At 39.6% G+C, this 14,458-nt stretch overlaps 1 protein-coding gene across 1 annotated transcript in view; it reads right to left on the reverse strand.

Moving 5' to 3' along the window:
- The window catches only part of terb1 (telomere repeat binding bouquet formation protein 1), a 130,382-nt gene that overhangs the window by 92,051 nt on the left and 23,873 nt on the right, over window positions 1–14,458 (reverse strand). Inside the window, exon 5 of the mRNA XM_033036511.1 lies at window positions 13,123–13,183. Within this exon, the coding sequence (XP_032892402.1) occupies window positions 13,123–13,183 (61 nt within the window). The remainder of the gene's footprint in view (window positions 1–13,122; window positions 13,184–14,458) is intronic.

The raw sequence follows: 14,458 nt of genomic DNA on the forward strand, positions 1-14,458 counted from the left end.
TTCTTCTGTTTCTGCTTGTGTTCCAACTTCTGATTCGCCTTTGATTCCTTCTTCTGTTTCTCGTTTGAATCATTCTTCTGTTTCTCCATTGAATCCTTTCTCTTTTTTTCCTTTGAACTCTTCTTAACTTTCTCCTATGAATTCTTCTGTTTCTCCTTTGAATCGTTCTTCTGTTTCTCCATGTGCTCCTTCTTGTGATTCTCCTTTGATTCAATCTTATTACTTCAGTGAATCCTTCTTGTTTCTCTTTTAAATTCTTCTTGTTTCTCCTTGGATTCCTTCTTCTGTTCCTCCTTGGATTCCTTCTTCTTTCAGGGATCCTTTCTTCTGTTTCCCCCTTGATTGCTTCTGCTGTTTCCCCCTTTGATTCCTGCTTCTGTCTCTCCTTTGATTCTTTATTGTTTCTCCTTTGATGCCTTCTTGTTTCTCGTTTGAATCCTCGATACTCCTTGGATTCCTTATGTTACTCCTTTGATTCCATCTTCTGCGACTCCTTTGATTCCTTCTTCTGCTTTTCCTTTGATCCCTTCTGGTTATCCTCTGATACCTTCTTCTGGTTATCTACTGATTCTATTCCTTCTGTTCCTCCTTGGATTCCTACTTCTGTATTATTTCTTCTGTTTCTCCTTGTGTTCCTAATTCGCCTTTGATTCCTTCTTCTGTTTCTCTTTTGAATCATTCTTCTGTTTCTCCATTGAATCCTTTCTCTTTTTTTCCTTTTCTTATCTTTCTCTTATGAATCCTGCTGTTTCCCTTTTGATTCCTTCTGCTGTTTCTCCTTTGATTCCTTCTTCTATTTTGCCTTTGATTCGATTTTCTGTTTATCCTTTGAATCCTTCTGTTTCTCCTTTGAATCCGTCTTGTTTCTCCTTTGAATCCTTCTGTTTCTCCTTTGAATCCTTTTGTTTCTCCTTTAATCCTTCTTCTGTTTCTCCTTTGGTTCCATCTGTTTCTCCTTGTTTTCCTTCTTGTTTCTCCTTGTATTCTCTCTTCTGTTTCTCCTTGTGTTCCTACTTCTGATTCGCCTTTGATTCCATCTTGTTTCTCCTTTGAATCATTCTTCTGTTACTCCTTTGATTCATTCTTCTGTTTCTCCTTTGATTCCTTCTTCTGTTTCTCCTTTGATTCATTCTTGTTTCTCCCTTAAATGCCTTCTTCTGTTTCTCGTTGGATTCCTTCTTCTGGTTTGCCTTTAAATCCTTCTTTGAATTGAATTGAATTGAAAAAATCTATTGTCATTCAAACCTAGGTTTGAACGAAATATCATTTCTACAGTTTTTTACATTACAAAACCCACACTTAACACAGTTTACATAAACATCCATCACAGTGAGTCTCCAACATCTCCTCACTGTGATGGAAGGCAAAGTCTTTATCTCTTCCCTTTGTTCCTTCTCCCGTGGTCCAGCAGTCCAACTGCAGTGTCAAGGCGAACTGGGGCTCCGATGTTAAAGCCCCCGGCGGGCGATAGTAAGTCCTGAGGCGATGTTAGGCCCCGGTTCCATGTCCTTTAAACCCGCGATTCCAGCGGGAGAAGTCGCCGTTGCGGAGCTCGGAAAAGCTGTCTCCCACCTTGGACTTGGAGCTCCCGATGTTCCCGTCCACCGGGTCTGCAGCCGGTGCCTCCGAACTCCAAAGTCGGGTCACAGCCGCACGCCACCACAGCTCTTCGCGCTCCGAAGTTGGCCAGCTCCGCGATCTCAGTTCCGCAGGCTCTGCAACTGGAGCCCTCAGGTTAGTCCCGGCCGGAGGTCGCCGCCGGCTCCACGATGTTAGGCCCAACGACATCCAAGACCCGACAGGGAATAGTCGGGTCCCCGCACAGGGAAGAGATTTAAACGGTTTCCCCCACAGCCCCCCCACCACCCCCCACATATACACAGCTAAAAAAAAAAAAAAAAACTAACTCAAGACATACATTTAACAAGACAAAAATAAAAAAAGGCAGACGACTGTAGTCGAGCCGCTGCCGTTAGGCGCCACCACTCACTTGTTCGCCACTCACGCCGCCGTCACTTGTTCGTCCTTTGATTTGATTCCTTCTTGTTTCTCCTTTGATTCATTCTTCTGTTTCTCCTTTGACTCCTTCTATTTCTCCTTTGAATCTGTTTCTCCTTTGAATCCGTCTTCTATTGCTCGTAGGGTCCCTTCTCCTGTTTCTCCTTTGATTCCTTCTTCTGTTTCTCCTTTCATTCTTTTTCCTGGTTATCTTTTGATTCTATTCCATCTGCTTCTCATTAGATTCCTTCTTCTGTTCCTCCTGTGATTCCTTATTCTGTTCCTCATTTGATTCCTTTTTCTTTTTCTCCTTTGAATCCTTCTTCTGCTTTACCTTTGATTCCTTCTTCTGTTTCTCCAGATTCCTTATTGTTTCTCCTTTGATTGTTTCTCCTTTAATTACATCTGTTTCACCTTTGATTCCTCATGTTTCTCCTTTGATTCCTTCTTCTGTTTCTCCTTTGATTCCTTCTGTTTTACCTTAGATTCCTCTGTGTCTCCTTTGAAACCTTCTTGCTTCTCCTTTGAATCCCTCTGTTTCTACTTTGGTTCTTTCTGTTTCTCATTGTTTTCTTTCTTCTGTTTCTCATTTGAATCCTTCTTGTTTCTCGTTTGAATCCTACTTGGTTCTCCTTTGATTCTTCTGTTTCCTCTTTGATTCCTTCTTCTGCTCCTTTTAATTAATTCTTTTGCTTCTCCTTTGATTCCTTCTTCTGATTATCCTTTGATTCCTTCTCCTGGTTATCCTTTGATTCTATTCCTGTTTCTCCTTTGATTTCTTTTTTTGTACCTCATTTGAATCCTTCTTCTGTTTCTCCTTTGATTCCTTCTGGTTCTTCTTTGATTCCTCGGTTCTCCTTTGATTGCTTCTTCTGTTTCACCTTTGATTCCTTCTTCTTCCTCCTTTGTTTTCTTCATGTTTCTCCTTTGATTCCTTCCTGTTTCTCCTTTGATTCCATCTTGTTTCTGCTTGATTCCTTCTTCTACTTTTTTGATTCGTACTTCTGCTTCTCCTTTGATTCCTTCTTGTTTCTCCTTTGATTCCTGCTTCTGTTTCTCCTTTGATTCTTTACGTTCAGTTTCTCCTTTGATTCCTACTCCTGATTATCCTTTGATTCTATTCCTTCTGTTTCTCCGAGATTCCTTCTTCTGTTCTTCATTTGATTCATTTTTCTGTTGCTCCTTTGAATCCTTCTTGATTCCCCATTGCATCCTTCTTCTGTTTCTCTTTTGAATCCTCTTTCTGTTTCTCTTTTGATTCTTTCTTCTGTTTCTCCCTTGATTCCTTCTTCTATCTCCTTTAAATCCTTCTTGTTTCTTGTTTGAATTCTTCTTGGTTCTCCTTTGATTCTTCTGGTTCTCCTGATTCCTTCTTGTTTCCCCTTTGATTCCTAGTTTCTCCTATGATTCCATCTGTTTCACCTTTGATTTTTTCTTCTGTTTCTCCTTTGCATCCTTCTTCTGTTTATCGTTTGATTCTTTCTGTTTCTTCTTTGATTCCTCGTTTCACCTTTGGTTCCTTCTTGTTTCTCTTTTGATTCCTTCCTGTTTCTCCTTTGATTCCTTCTTCTGTTTCTCATTTAATTCCTTCTTCTGTTTCTCATTGGATTCCTTCTTGTTTCCCCTTGGATTCCTTATTCTGTTTCTCCTTGGATTTCTCTGTTTCTCCGTGGATTCCTTCTTGTTTCTCCTTGTATTCCTTGTTTCTCCTTTGATTCTTTCTGTTTCTCCTTTGATTCCATCTTCTGCTACCTTTGATTCCTTCTTCTGTTTCTTCTTTGATTCCTTTTCCTGGTTATCCTCTGATTCTATTCCATCTATTTCCCATTAGATTCCTTCTTCTGTTCCTCCTGTGATTCCTTCTTCTGTTCCTCATTTAATTCCTTTTTCTTTTTCTCCTTTGAATCCTTATTCTGTTTTTCCTTTGATTCCTTCTTCTGTTTCTCCTGATTCCTTCTTGTTTCTCCTGATTCCTTGTTTCTCCTGATTCCTTCTTCTGTTTCTCCTTTGATTCCTTCTGTTTGTCCTTCGATTCCTCTGATTTTCTTTTGAATCCTTCTTCTGTTTCCCCTTTGATTCCTTCTTCTGTTTCTCCTTTGATTCCTTCTTCTGTTTTGCCTTTGATTCGATTTTCTTCTGTTTCTTCTTTGATTCCTCGTTTCACCTTTGGACCCTTCTTGTTTCTCCTTTGAATCCCTCTGTTTCTCCTTCGGTTCCTTCTGTTTCTCATTGTTTTCCTTCTTCTGTTTCTCCTTCTATTCTTTATTGTTTCTCCTTGTGTTCCTTCTTCTGATTCGCCTTTGATTCCTTCTTCTGTTTCTCCTTTGAAACCTTCTTGCTTCTCCTTTGAATCCCTCTGTTTCTACTTTGGTTCTTTCTGTTTCTCATTGTTTTCTTTCTTCTGTTTCTCATTTGAATCCTTCTTGTTTCTCGTTTGAATCCTACTTGGTTCTCCTTTGATTCTTCTGTTTCCTCTTTGATTCCTTCTTCTGCTCCTTTGATTAATTCTTTTGCTTCTCCTTTGATTCCTTCTTCTGATTATCCTTTGATTCCTTCTCCTGGTTATCCTTTGATTCTATTCCTGTTTCTCCTTTGATTTCTTTTTTTGTACCTCATTTGAATCCTTCTTCTGTTTCTCCTTTGATTCCTTCTGGTTCTTCTTTGATTCCTCGGTTCTCCTTTGATTGCTTCTTCTGTTTCACCTTTGATTCCTTCTTCTTACTCCTTTGTTTTCTTCATGTTTCTCCTTTGATTCCTTCCTGTTTCTCCTTTGATTCCATCTTGTTTCTGCTTGATTCCTTCTTCTACTTTTTTGATTCGTACTTCTGCTTCTCCTTTGATTCCTTCTTGTTTCTCCTTTAAATCCTTCTTGCTTCTCCTTTGAATCCTTCTTCTGTTCCTCCTTTGAATCCTTCTTTTGTTTCTCCTTTGATTTCTTCTTCCGTTTCTCCTTTGATTCCTTCTTGTTTCTCCTTTGAATCCTTCTTGTTTCTCGTTTGAATTCCTCTTGGTTCTCCTTTGATTCTTCTGTTTCTCCTGATTCCTTCTTGTTTCCCCTTTGATTCCTTGTTTCTCCTTTGATTCCATCTGTTTCTCCTTTGATTACTTCTTCTGTTTCTCCTTTGATTCCTTCTTCTGTTTCACCTTTGATTCTTTCTTCTGTTTCTCCTTTGCTTCCTTCTTCTGTGTATCATTTGATTCCTTCTGTTTCTTCTTTGATTCCTCGTTTCACCTTTGGTTCCTTCTTGTTTCTCCTTTGATTCCTTCCTGTTTCTCCTTTGATTCCTTCTTCTTTTTCTCTTTTGATTCCTTCTTCTGTTTCTCCTTGGATTCCTTCTGTTCCTCATGTGATTCCTTCGTCTGTTCGTCATTTGATTCCTTTTTCTGTTTCTCATTTGAATCCTTCTGTTTCTCCTTTGATTCCTTCTTCTGATTCGCCTTTGATTCCTTCTTCTGTTTCTCCTTTGAATCCTTCTTGGTTCTCCTCTGAATCCTTCTTCTGTTTCTCTTTTGATTCCTTCTTCTGTTTCTCCTTGGATTCCTTCTGTTCCTCATGTGATTCCTTCTTCTGTTCCTCATTTGATTCCTTTTTCTGTTTCTCATATGAATCCTTCTGTTTCTCCTTTGATTCCTTCTTCTGATTCGTCTTTGATTCCTTCTTCTGTTCCTCCTTTGCATCCTTCTTCTGTGTATCATTTGATTCCTTCTGTTTCTTCTTTGATTCCTCGTTTCACCTTTGGTTCCTTCTTGTTTCTCCTTTGAAACCTTCTGTTTCTCCTTCGGTTCCTTCTGTTTCTCATTGTTTACCTTCTTCTGTTTCTCCTATTCTTTATTGTTTCTCCTTGTGTTCCTTCTTCTGATTTGCCTTTGATTCCTTCTTCTGTTTCTCCTTTAAATCCTTCTTGCTTCTCCTTTGAATCCTTCTTCTGTTCCTCCTTTGATTCCTTCTTTTGTTTCTCCTTTGATTCCTTCTTCCGTTTCTCCTTTGATTCCTTCTTGTTTCTCCTTTGAATCCTTGTTTCTCGTTTGAATTCTTCTTGGTTCTCCTTTGATTCTTCTGTTTCTCCTGATTCCTTCTTGTTTCTCCCTTGATTCCTTGTTTCTCCTTTGATTCCATCTGTTTCTCCTTTGATTACTTCTTCTGTTTCTCCTTTGATTCCTTCTTCTGTTTCACCTTTGATTCTTTCTTCTGTTTCTCCTTTGCTTCCTTTTTCTGTGTATCATTTGATTGCTTCTGTTTCTTCTTTGATTCCTTGTTTCACCTTTGGTTCCTTCTTGTTTCTCCTTGGATTCCTCTGTTCCTCATGTGATTCCTACTTCTGTTCCTCATTTGATTCCTTTTTCTGTGTCTCATTTGAATCCTTCTGTTTCTCCTTTGATTCCTGCTTCTGTTTCTCCTTTGATTCCTTCTCCTTTCCCCTTTGATTTCTTCCCGTTTCTCCTTTGATTCTTTCTTCTGTTTCTTCTTTGCATCCTTCTTCTGTGTATCATTTGATTCCTTCTGTTTCTTCTTTGATTCCTCGTTTCACCTTTGGTTCCTTCTGTTTCTCATTGTTTTCCTTCTTCTGTTTCTCCTTCTATTCTTTATTGTTTTTCCTTGTGTTCCTTCTTCTGATTCGCCTTTGATTCCTTCTTCTGTTTCTCCTTTGAATCCTTCTTGCTTCTCCTTTGAATCCTTCTTCTGTTCCTCCTTTGATTCCTTCTTTTGTTTCTCCTTTGATTCCTTCTTGTTTGTCCCTTGGATTCCTTCTTCTGTTTATCCTTTGGATCCTTCTTCCGTTTCTCATTTGATTCCTTCTTCTGTTTCCCCTATGATTCCTTCTGATACTCCTTTGATTCCTTCTCCTGCTTCTCCTTTGATTCTATCCCTTCTGTTTCTCCTTAGGTTCCTTCTGTTCCTCATGTGATTCCTTCTTCTGTTCCTCATTTGATTCCTTTTCCTGTTTCTCATTTGAATCCTTCTGTTTCTCCTTTGATTCCTTCTTTCTCCTTTGATTCCTTCTCCTTTCTCCTTTGATTTCTTCCCATTTCTCCTTTGATTCCTTCCTGTTTCTCCTTTGATTCCATCTGTTTCTGCTTAGATTCCTTCTTCTACTTCTTTGATTCCTTCTTCTGCTTCTCCTTTGATTCCTTCTTCTGCTTTTCCTTTGATCCCTTCTCCTGGTTATCCTTTGATTCTATTCCTTCTGTTTCTCCTTAGATTCCTTCTTCTGTTCCTCATTTGATTCATTTTTCTGTTGCTCCTTTGAATCCTTCCTGATTCCCCATTGTATCCTTCTTCTGTTTCTCTTTTGATTCCTCCCTCTGTTTCTCCTTTGATTCTTTCTTCTGTTTCTCCCTTGCTTCCTTCTTGTTTCTCCTTTGAATCATTTTTGTTTCTCGTTTGAATTCCCCTTGGTTCTCCTTTGATTCTTGTTTCTCCTGATTCCTTCTTGTTTCTCCTTTGATTCCTTGTTTCTCCTTTGATTCCATCTGTTTCTCCTTTGATTACTTCTGCTGTTTCTCCTTTGATTCCTTCTTCTGTTTCACTTTTGATTCTTTCTTCTGTTAATCCTTTGCATCCTTCTTCTGTGTATCATTTGATTCCTTTGGTTTCTTCTTTGATTCCTCGTTTCACCTTGGGTTCCTTCTTGTTTCTCCTTTGATTCTTTCCTGTTTCTCCTTTGATTCCTTTTCTGTTTCTCTTTTGATTCCTTCTTCTGTTTCTCCTTGGATTCATTCTTCTGTTCATTTGATTCATTTTTCTGTTGCTCCTTTGAATCCTTCCTGATTCCCCATTGTATCCTTCTGTTTCTCTTTTGATTCCTCCTTCTGTTTCTCCTTTGATTATTTCTTCTGTTTCTCCCTTGATTCCTTCTTGTTTCTCCTTTGAATCATTTTTGTTTCTCGTTTGAATTCCCCTTGGTTCTCCTTTGATTCTTCTGTTTCTCCTGATTCCTTCTTGTTTCTCCTTTGATTCCTTGTTTCTCCTTTGATTCCATCTGTTTCTCCTTTGATTACTTCTGCTGTTTCTCCTTTGATTCCTTCTTCTTTCACTTTTGATTCTTTCTTCTGTTAATCCTTTGCATCCTTCTTCTGTGTATCATTTGATTCCTTCGGTTTCTTCTTTGATTCCTCGTTTCACCTTGGGTTCCTTCTTGTTTCTCCTTTGATTCCTTCCTGTTTCTCCTTTGATTCCTTTTCTGTTTCTCTTTTGATTCCTTCTTCTGTTTCTCCTTGGATTCCTTCTTGTTTCCCCTTGGATTCCTAATTCTGTTTCTCCTTGGATTCCTTCTTGTTTCACCTTGGATTCTTTGTTTCTCCTTTGATTCTTTCCGTTTCTCCTTTGATTCCATTTTCTGCGACTCCTTTGATTCCTTCTACTTCTCCTTTGATATATTTTTCTGTTTCTCCATTGAATCCCTCTTGTTTCTCATTTGATTTCTTCTTCTCTGATTCCTTCTCGTTTCTCCTTTGAATTCTTGTTTTTCATTTGATTCCTTCTTCTGTTTCTCCTTTGATTCCTTCTTCTGTTTCTCCTTTGATCCTTCTTCTATTTCTCCTTAGATTCATTTTTCTGTTTCTCCTTTGATTCCTTCTTTTGTTTCCCATTTGATTCCTTCTTTTGTTTCTCCTTGGATTTCTTCTTCTGTTTCTCCTTGGATTTCTTCCTCTGTTTCTCCTTGGATCCCTGTTTCTCCTTAAATTTCTTCTTGTTTGTCCTTGGATTCCTTGTTTCTGCTTTGATTCCATCTTCTGTGACTCCTTGGATTCATTTTTCTGCTTCTCCGTTTATTCCTTCTTCTGCTTCTCCTTTGATTCTTTCTGTTCCTTTGATTCCCTCTGTTCCTCGTTTGATTCCTTTTTCTGTTTCTCCTTTGTGTCCTTCTTGTTTCTCCTTTGATTCCATCTTTGCTTTCTCCTTTGTTTCTTTCTCGTTTCTGCTTTGATTTCTTCTTCTGTTTCTCCTTTGATCCCTTGTTCTCTTTCTCCTTTGAGTCCTTCTTCTGTTTCCCATTTGATTCCTTCAACTGTTTCTCCTTTGATTCCTTCTTCTTTCTACTTGGAATCCATCTTGTTTCTCCTTGAATTCCTTCTTATGTTTCTCCTTGTATTCTTTCTTCTGTTTCTCCTTGGATTCATTCTTATGTTTCTCCTTGGATTCCATCTTATGTTTCTCATTGGATTCCTTCTGTTTGTCTTTGGATTCCTTCTTCTGTTTCTCGTTTGATTCCTTCTTGTTTCTCCTTGAATTAATTCTTTTGTTTCTTCCTCTGCTTCTCATGTTCTATTCCTGTTCTTTTTCAGTGTTTCTTCTTCTGTTCTCCTTCTCCTAGTTCTTCTTATCTATTCCTATTTCTTCTTCATCACCTGTTTCTTCTCCTCCTGATTCACGGCTGCACTTAAGATAAGTCATCCTGAAGGGCTTATTCAATGAGAAAATATGAGTACAGCAGCTAATTTTAACACACTTGCTGCTGAGTTAGAAAACTGTTGGTTCATGATCTTCTTTAGTCTCAAAATCAAGACTAACACACCAATGCAATATTGGAAGTTGTCAGTAGTTACATGCTCTGTATATAAAATATACTCTGCATGCTCTCTCATGTGATTGCACAATTATTTACGACATTATTTCAAACAGGAGCAGAGTAGCTACCTCTTCAACCAAGAAGAGCCAAGTCAATGAAATAATGAAAATCTTGGTTACACCAGCATCACAGGCACATAGACACAAACAACATACATTATACATAAAGTTACAAATAAAATTCTGTAAAAAGTGTGGCGTTGAGGGAACGATGCTGGGTTCGTCAGTGACCACAGCGATACCTGCAATATGGTGAAACCACATGGTTTATTCTATTTACAGTACTAAGAAAGTCTAGGATTGTATGGGGGCACTGCCGTCAGAGTGCATGTGTGATGACGCTGGCTATTTAAGGCTTATCTCAAAAGCTTCATTCTGGTTTTCAAAGGAGGTTCGGCCATCTCAGGTTTCTTCCTGCAGATCGCTGTAAGAGGAGTAAAGCCCCTGTCCCACTTGCCTGAGTTACTCACAAATTCTCCCGAGTTTTCCGCTTGATTCAAACTCGGAGAATTACGGTAATCGCCAGCCGTAGGTACTCGGGGCTATTTTTTTTACTCGTGGACATTTTTCACCATGCTGAAAAAACGTCCCGACTTACCTGATGCCCCGAGTACCTACGGCTGGCATTACGAGCCTCTACGAAATATCTACGGACTCCTACGGCCTCGCTACGGACATTCTCCGAGTTTGAATCAAGGTGAAAACTCGGGAGAATTCGTGAGTAACTCGGGAAAGTGGGACAGGGGATTTACTGACGGCACAGGTTTCTTTCAGGCAGCTCAGCTTTGAGCTTGGCAAGGCGATGCTGGCAGTCTCTTGATTTTCCTGGCAATCTCTGCCTATGTGCGCATGCGTGTCTGTGTGTGAGCACAACCTCTCATTCTATGGGGCAGAAAGAAGTTCTGCCGTATCTCGCTTGCCCTGGCCACTCACTCAGGCTCAAGTTGAGACTGGCTGTCCAGAGCTTCTTTCCCGGCAGTAGTCTCTGTCGACCTTGTTTCTTCCTCTTCTATTTCTTCTTCTTTCTTCTATTTCTTCCTTCTTCTGCTGTTTCTTTGATTCCTTTTTCTGTTTCTTCTTCTCATTGGTTCTTCTGCTCCTCCGGTTCTTCTCGTTTCTTCATTTCCTGTGTCTTCTTCTCCTCTTGTTCTTCTTCTTCTCCTGTTCTTGTGCTGTTTCTTCTCCTGTTCTTGTTGTGGTTCTTCCCTTCCTATGAGAATTATATTCTTCTTGTTTCTGTTTCTTACTGTTCTTGTTCTTTTATTCCTATTTCTCCTTTTTCTCCTGTTTCTTCTTCATCAGCTGTTTCTTCTCCTCCTGACTGTTTCTTATTATTCGGTTTCATCTGTTCCGTCTCCTGCTTCCGTTTCTTCTGCTTCTTCTCGCTCCTCTGTCTTCCATGACCAACACTTTATGGTTCTTTTTGGAGTTGCCGCACCTGTCAGAATCTGTAGACAGGAAGAAGCACAACCATGTGGTCAGCTTTTCCGAAGTGCAGGTGAGGGATGGAATGGTAAGAGTTTCTGATTATGGTGTAGCAGCGGTCAAGTGTATTGGCTACTCCGGTGATGATGGTAACATGTTCATGATAGCTCAACAGACTTCAGCAAGGTGACCTAGTTGAAGACTCTACCGATGATGTGAAAGGCATCAGGATACAACGTATCGTACTTGTTGATCACGGCTCTCAATTCTTTAGTGCTTGCTTGATGTCTGCTTGAAGCAGGAGGAAGACTGTAGTCAAGGTAATGGCGGCGGACTCTCTTGTTAGGGAGAACGGTCGGTGCTTAACCGTCAGATGTTCCAGGTCAGGGGAGCAGTCATGGAATAAGACTGACATGTTTGCGCACTACGACGAGTTTCCATGACAGATACAATTCCATTGCTCAAGGCACAGCATCTTACCTCTTATCTATGTGATTACAGCTCATAGATCGCAACATTGTAATCAACAATTTCAGGTAACCAGCCTTTCCTGCTGATATTGGAACTACAAATGTGATGCAGAGCGATGTAAAGGAGGTGGAGGAGTTGCACTACTACTCACAGCTGCACTTAAAGAGAGGACAGCTGGGAGGCTCATCCATTGAGGAAATATGGGTAGAGCTCAAAAATAAGAATGGTGCATTTACTATGTTGGGATTATACAATAGCCTCCCTAAAGACAGCAGGAGACAGAGGAACAGAAATATTGGCAGATCATGGTAAGATGTGAAAGCAATGGGATTGTTTGTAGTGGTTAACTTTAATTTGAACAATATTAACTGGGATTTCCTTAGTGTTACAATCTTAGATGGAACATAATTTGTTAGGTGCATCATGGATGGATTCTTGAAACAATACATAGCTAGTTAAAGATATTAATACTTGAATCCCAATTAAATCCCAAGATATATTATACATACAAAAAAAAAAAAGAGGGTATCTAGGGAGCAGATAGGATTACTCAAGGACAAAGGAGAGAATTTATGTCTGGAGACAGAGGGAGTGGACCAGGTATTGAGTGCCCTGCATTGGTCTTCACCAAGCGAAAGGGCATAGAGAATAGTGAAATCAAGGAGTACGCTGATATTCTTGGCCCTGTTGATATCGAGGAGGAGGATGTTTGGGTCCCCTGAAGAACATTGCGATGTGTAAGTCCCAAAGGCCTGTTGGGATCCATTCCAGATTATTGAGAGAGGTGAGATGTTGCTGGTGCCTCGACAGATATTTTTATATTCTCTTTACCTAAAAGTATTAGCTACTGTAAAAAACATTGGGCAAACAATGTTCACAACATTCATACACACCCCCAACTGAAGTCCCAGCCTAACACTGGGAATGGCCGGGGAAAGTTCTGGGGACTTACTTGACTCTAGGTCTCCCACCATTCAACAAAGAGGAATTTGCTGAGAAGAATATACTCAGGGAAGAGAGATTAAAGTAATTGAAGGAAAGGTTAGTGAGAGTTCAGGAACAATTGTTTTATTCAGTTAAAGATTTAGAACTCAACTCTCGGTAAGAATAAAGGAAGTAGTAAACCATCACATCTAAAAAGTGTCTGTATGAGAAATTGAAGAGTTGCAATGTGCTATGAACTAAAAGCCAGGAAATAGGATCAATCAAATAGTTCATGGTTCACTTAGATGGGCCAAATGGCTTTCTAAGCCGTAAAATTCCATGATCACATTCTCTATCCTCTTATAGTTGAACATTTTCGGACTAAGAGGAACTGTGAAAATTAGGTTGCCTAAAATAACATGGTTTGCTGGCCTTCCTTGCTCAATATTTAGTCATAAACATGGCTCAGCCTACTTAAATTATACCAATGTCAATCTGATATTTTAACTGGACCTTTCAGTTAACTATTTGATTTAAGATAACAGTTGAATAAAATTAATAATCATACTACCTTCCTGGCATTTTTCATGTTTTTTAAACTGAAACCCCTTGACATTTAAATGTAAATTAATTTCCTTTATTCTCTTGAATAGCAGTCATTTTCACAGCATAAACAACTTTTCACCCTTGTGAATAACATGAGAAAAATATCACAGGCAGATTTTGCTAATTACCTGAACAAATTTAGAAGAACATCAATGCATCCTGTTGTTCTTGCCAATGCTTGTCCAAGTTCTACGAAAGTTCAAAAAAAGCATTTCAACTATATGACCCTAGGAGACAATGCTAATAGATGAATTCTGATTATCAGGTATTGATGGAAAACATAATCGTTCTTACATAAGGACAGGAGTATTTTTTCCCGTAAATTAATGAAGGTGATCAGAAAAGGGGGTAAGAATGAATCTGTGCAATAGCCTCATGTGGTAAGATACAAACAACGATGGTGGTAATGTATTGGCTGAGCTGGGACAAGTTGGAGGTTAACTAAGTGGGAACAGTAGCAGAGAAGTAAACAGTAAAAGATTGGGATGCAAGCACATAATGAAAACATTCAAGGTAAGCCAGTTGTATACTTCGATAGAATTTACAAATTTACTGACATCACCACTGTAGTGGGCCGGATATCAAATAATGACCAAAAATAAAGCAAAGTGGTACACAGACTTTGGTATACATTGATGACGCCAAAGTAAAAATGGTCAGAAACTTCAAAGTCCTAAGAATTAATATCACCTGCAATTTGTTGTGGACCAGCACACCAATGTCTCTACTTCTTAAAAAGGCTTAGCAAGTTTGGTATGTCCACAACAACCCTCGCCAATTTCTACAGATATGCCGTATAAAGTATTTTATTGGGATACATCACCGAATGGTTTGGAAACAGCTACATTCAAGGCCACAAGAAATTGCAGATTTGTAGCTTTGACCATCAGGCAAACCAACCTCCCTTCCATTGCCTCCATCGACATTTCACACAGCCTTTCAAAGCCATCAGCATTATCAAGGCCCAGTCTCATCCCGGTCACGCCCGCTTCTCCCCTCTCCCATCAGGCAAGAGGTACAAAAAATTGAAAACACACACATCTTGCATTAAAGATTATTCCCTTTATCCTGTATCTGTACACTGAGGATGGCCCGATTGTAATCGACTTTATCTTGCACTAAATGTTGTTATACCCTTTATCTGTGCACTCTAGACGCTTTTTTTATATTCCTGTATAGTCTTCTTTGACAGGATAGCACACAAATAAAAACTTTTCACTGTACCTCAGTATACCTGCTGATTTCTCCCAGCAGTTTCTATTGTATTATACTTGTATCGGATCCAGGGTAAGGCGGGAGAATGATAGCCAGAGCAGTGTACTGTTCTGGATGTCAGATGTAGGAGGTAATGGTGTCGGATAGCCCTCCAGACGTCCACATCTGCACCAGGTGCAGCGAGATGGGGCTCCTAAGGGAACGTATTAGGATCCTGGAGCAGCAGCTCGATGACCTCTGTCTGGTCAG

Source organism: Amblyraja radiata, chromosome 17 (genome assembly GCF_010909765.2).
Source record: "Amblyraja radiata isolate CabotCenter1 chromosome 17, sAmbRad1.1.pri, whole genome shotgun sequence".
In the NCBI taxonomy this organism is placed as follows: Eukaryota; Metazoa; Chordata; class Chondrichthyes; order Rajiformes; family Rajidae; genus Amblyraja; species Amblyraja radiata.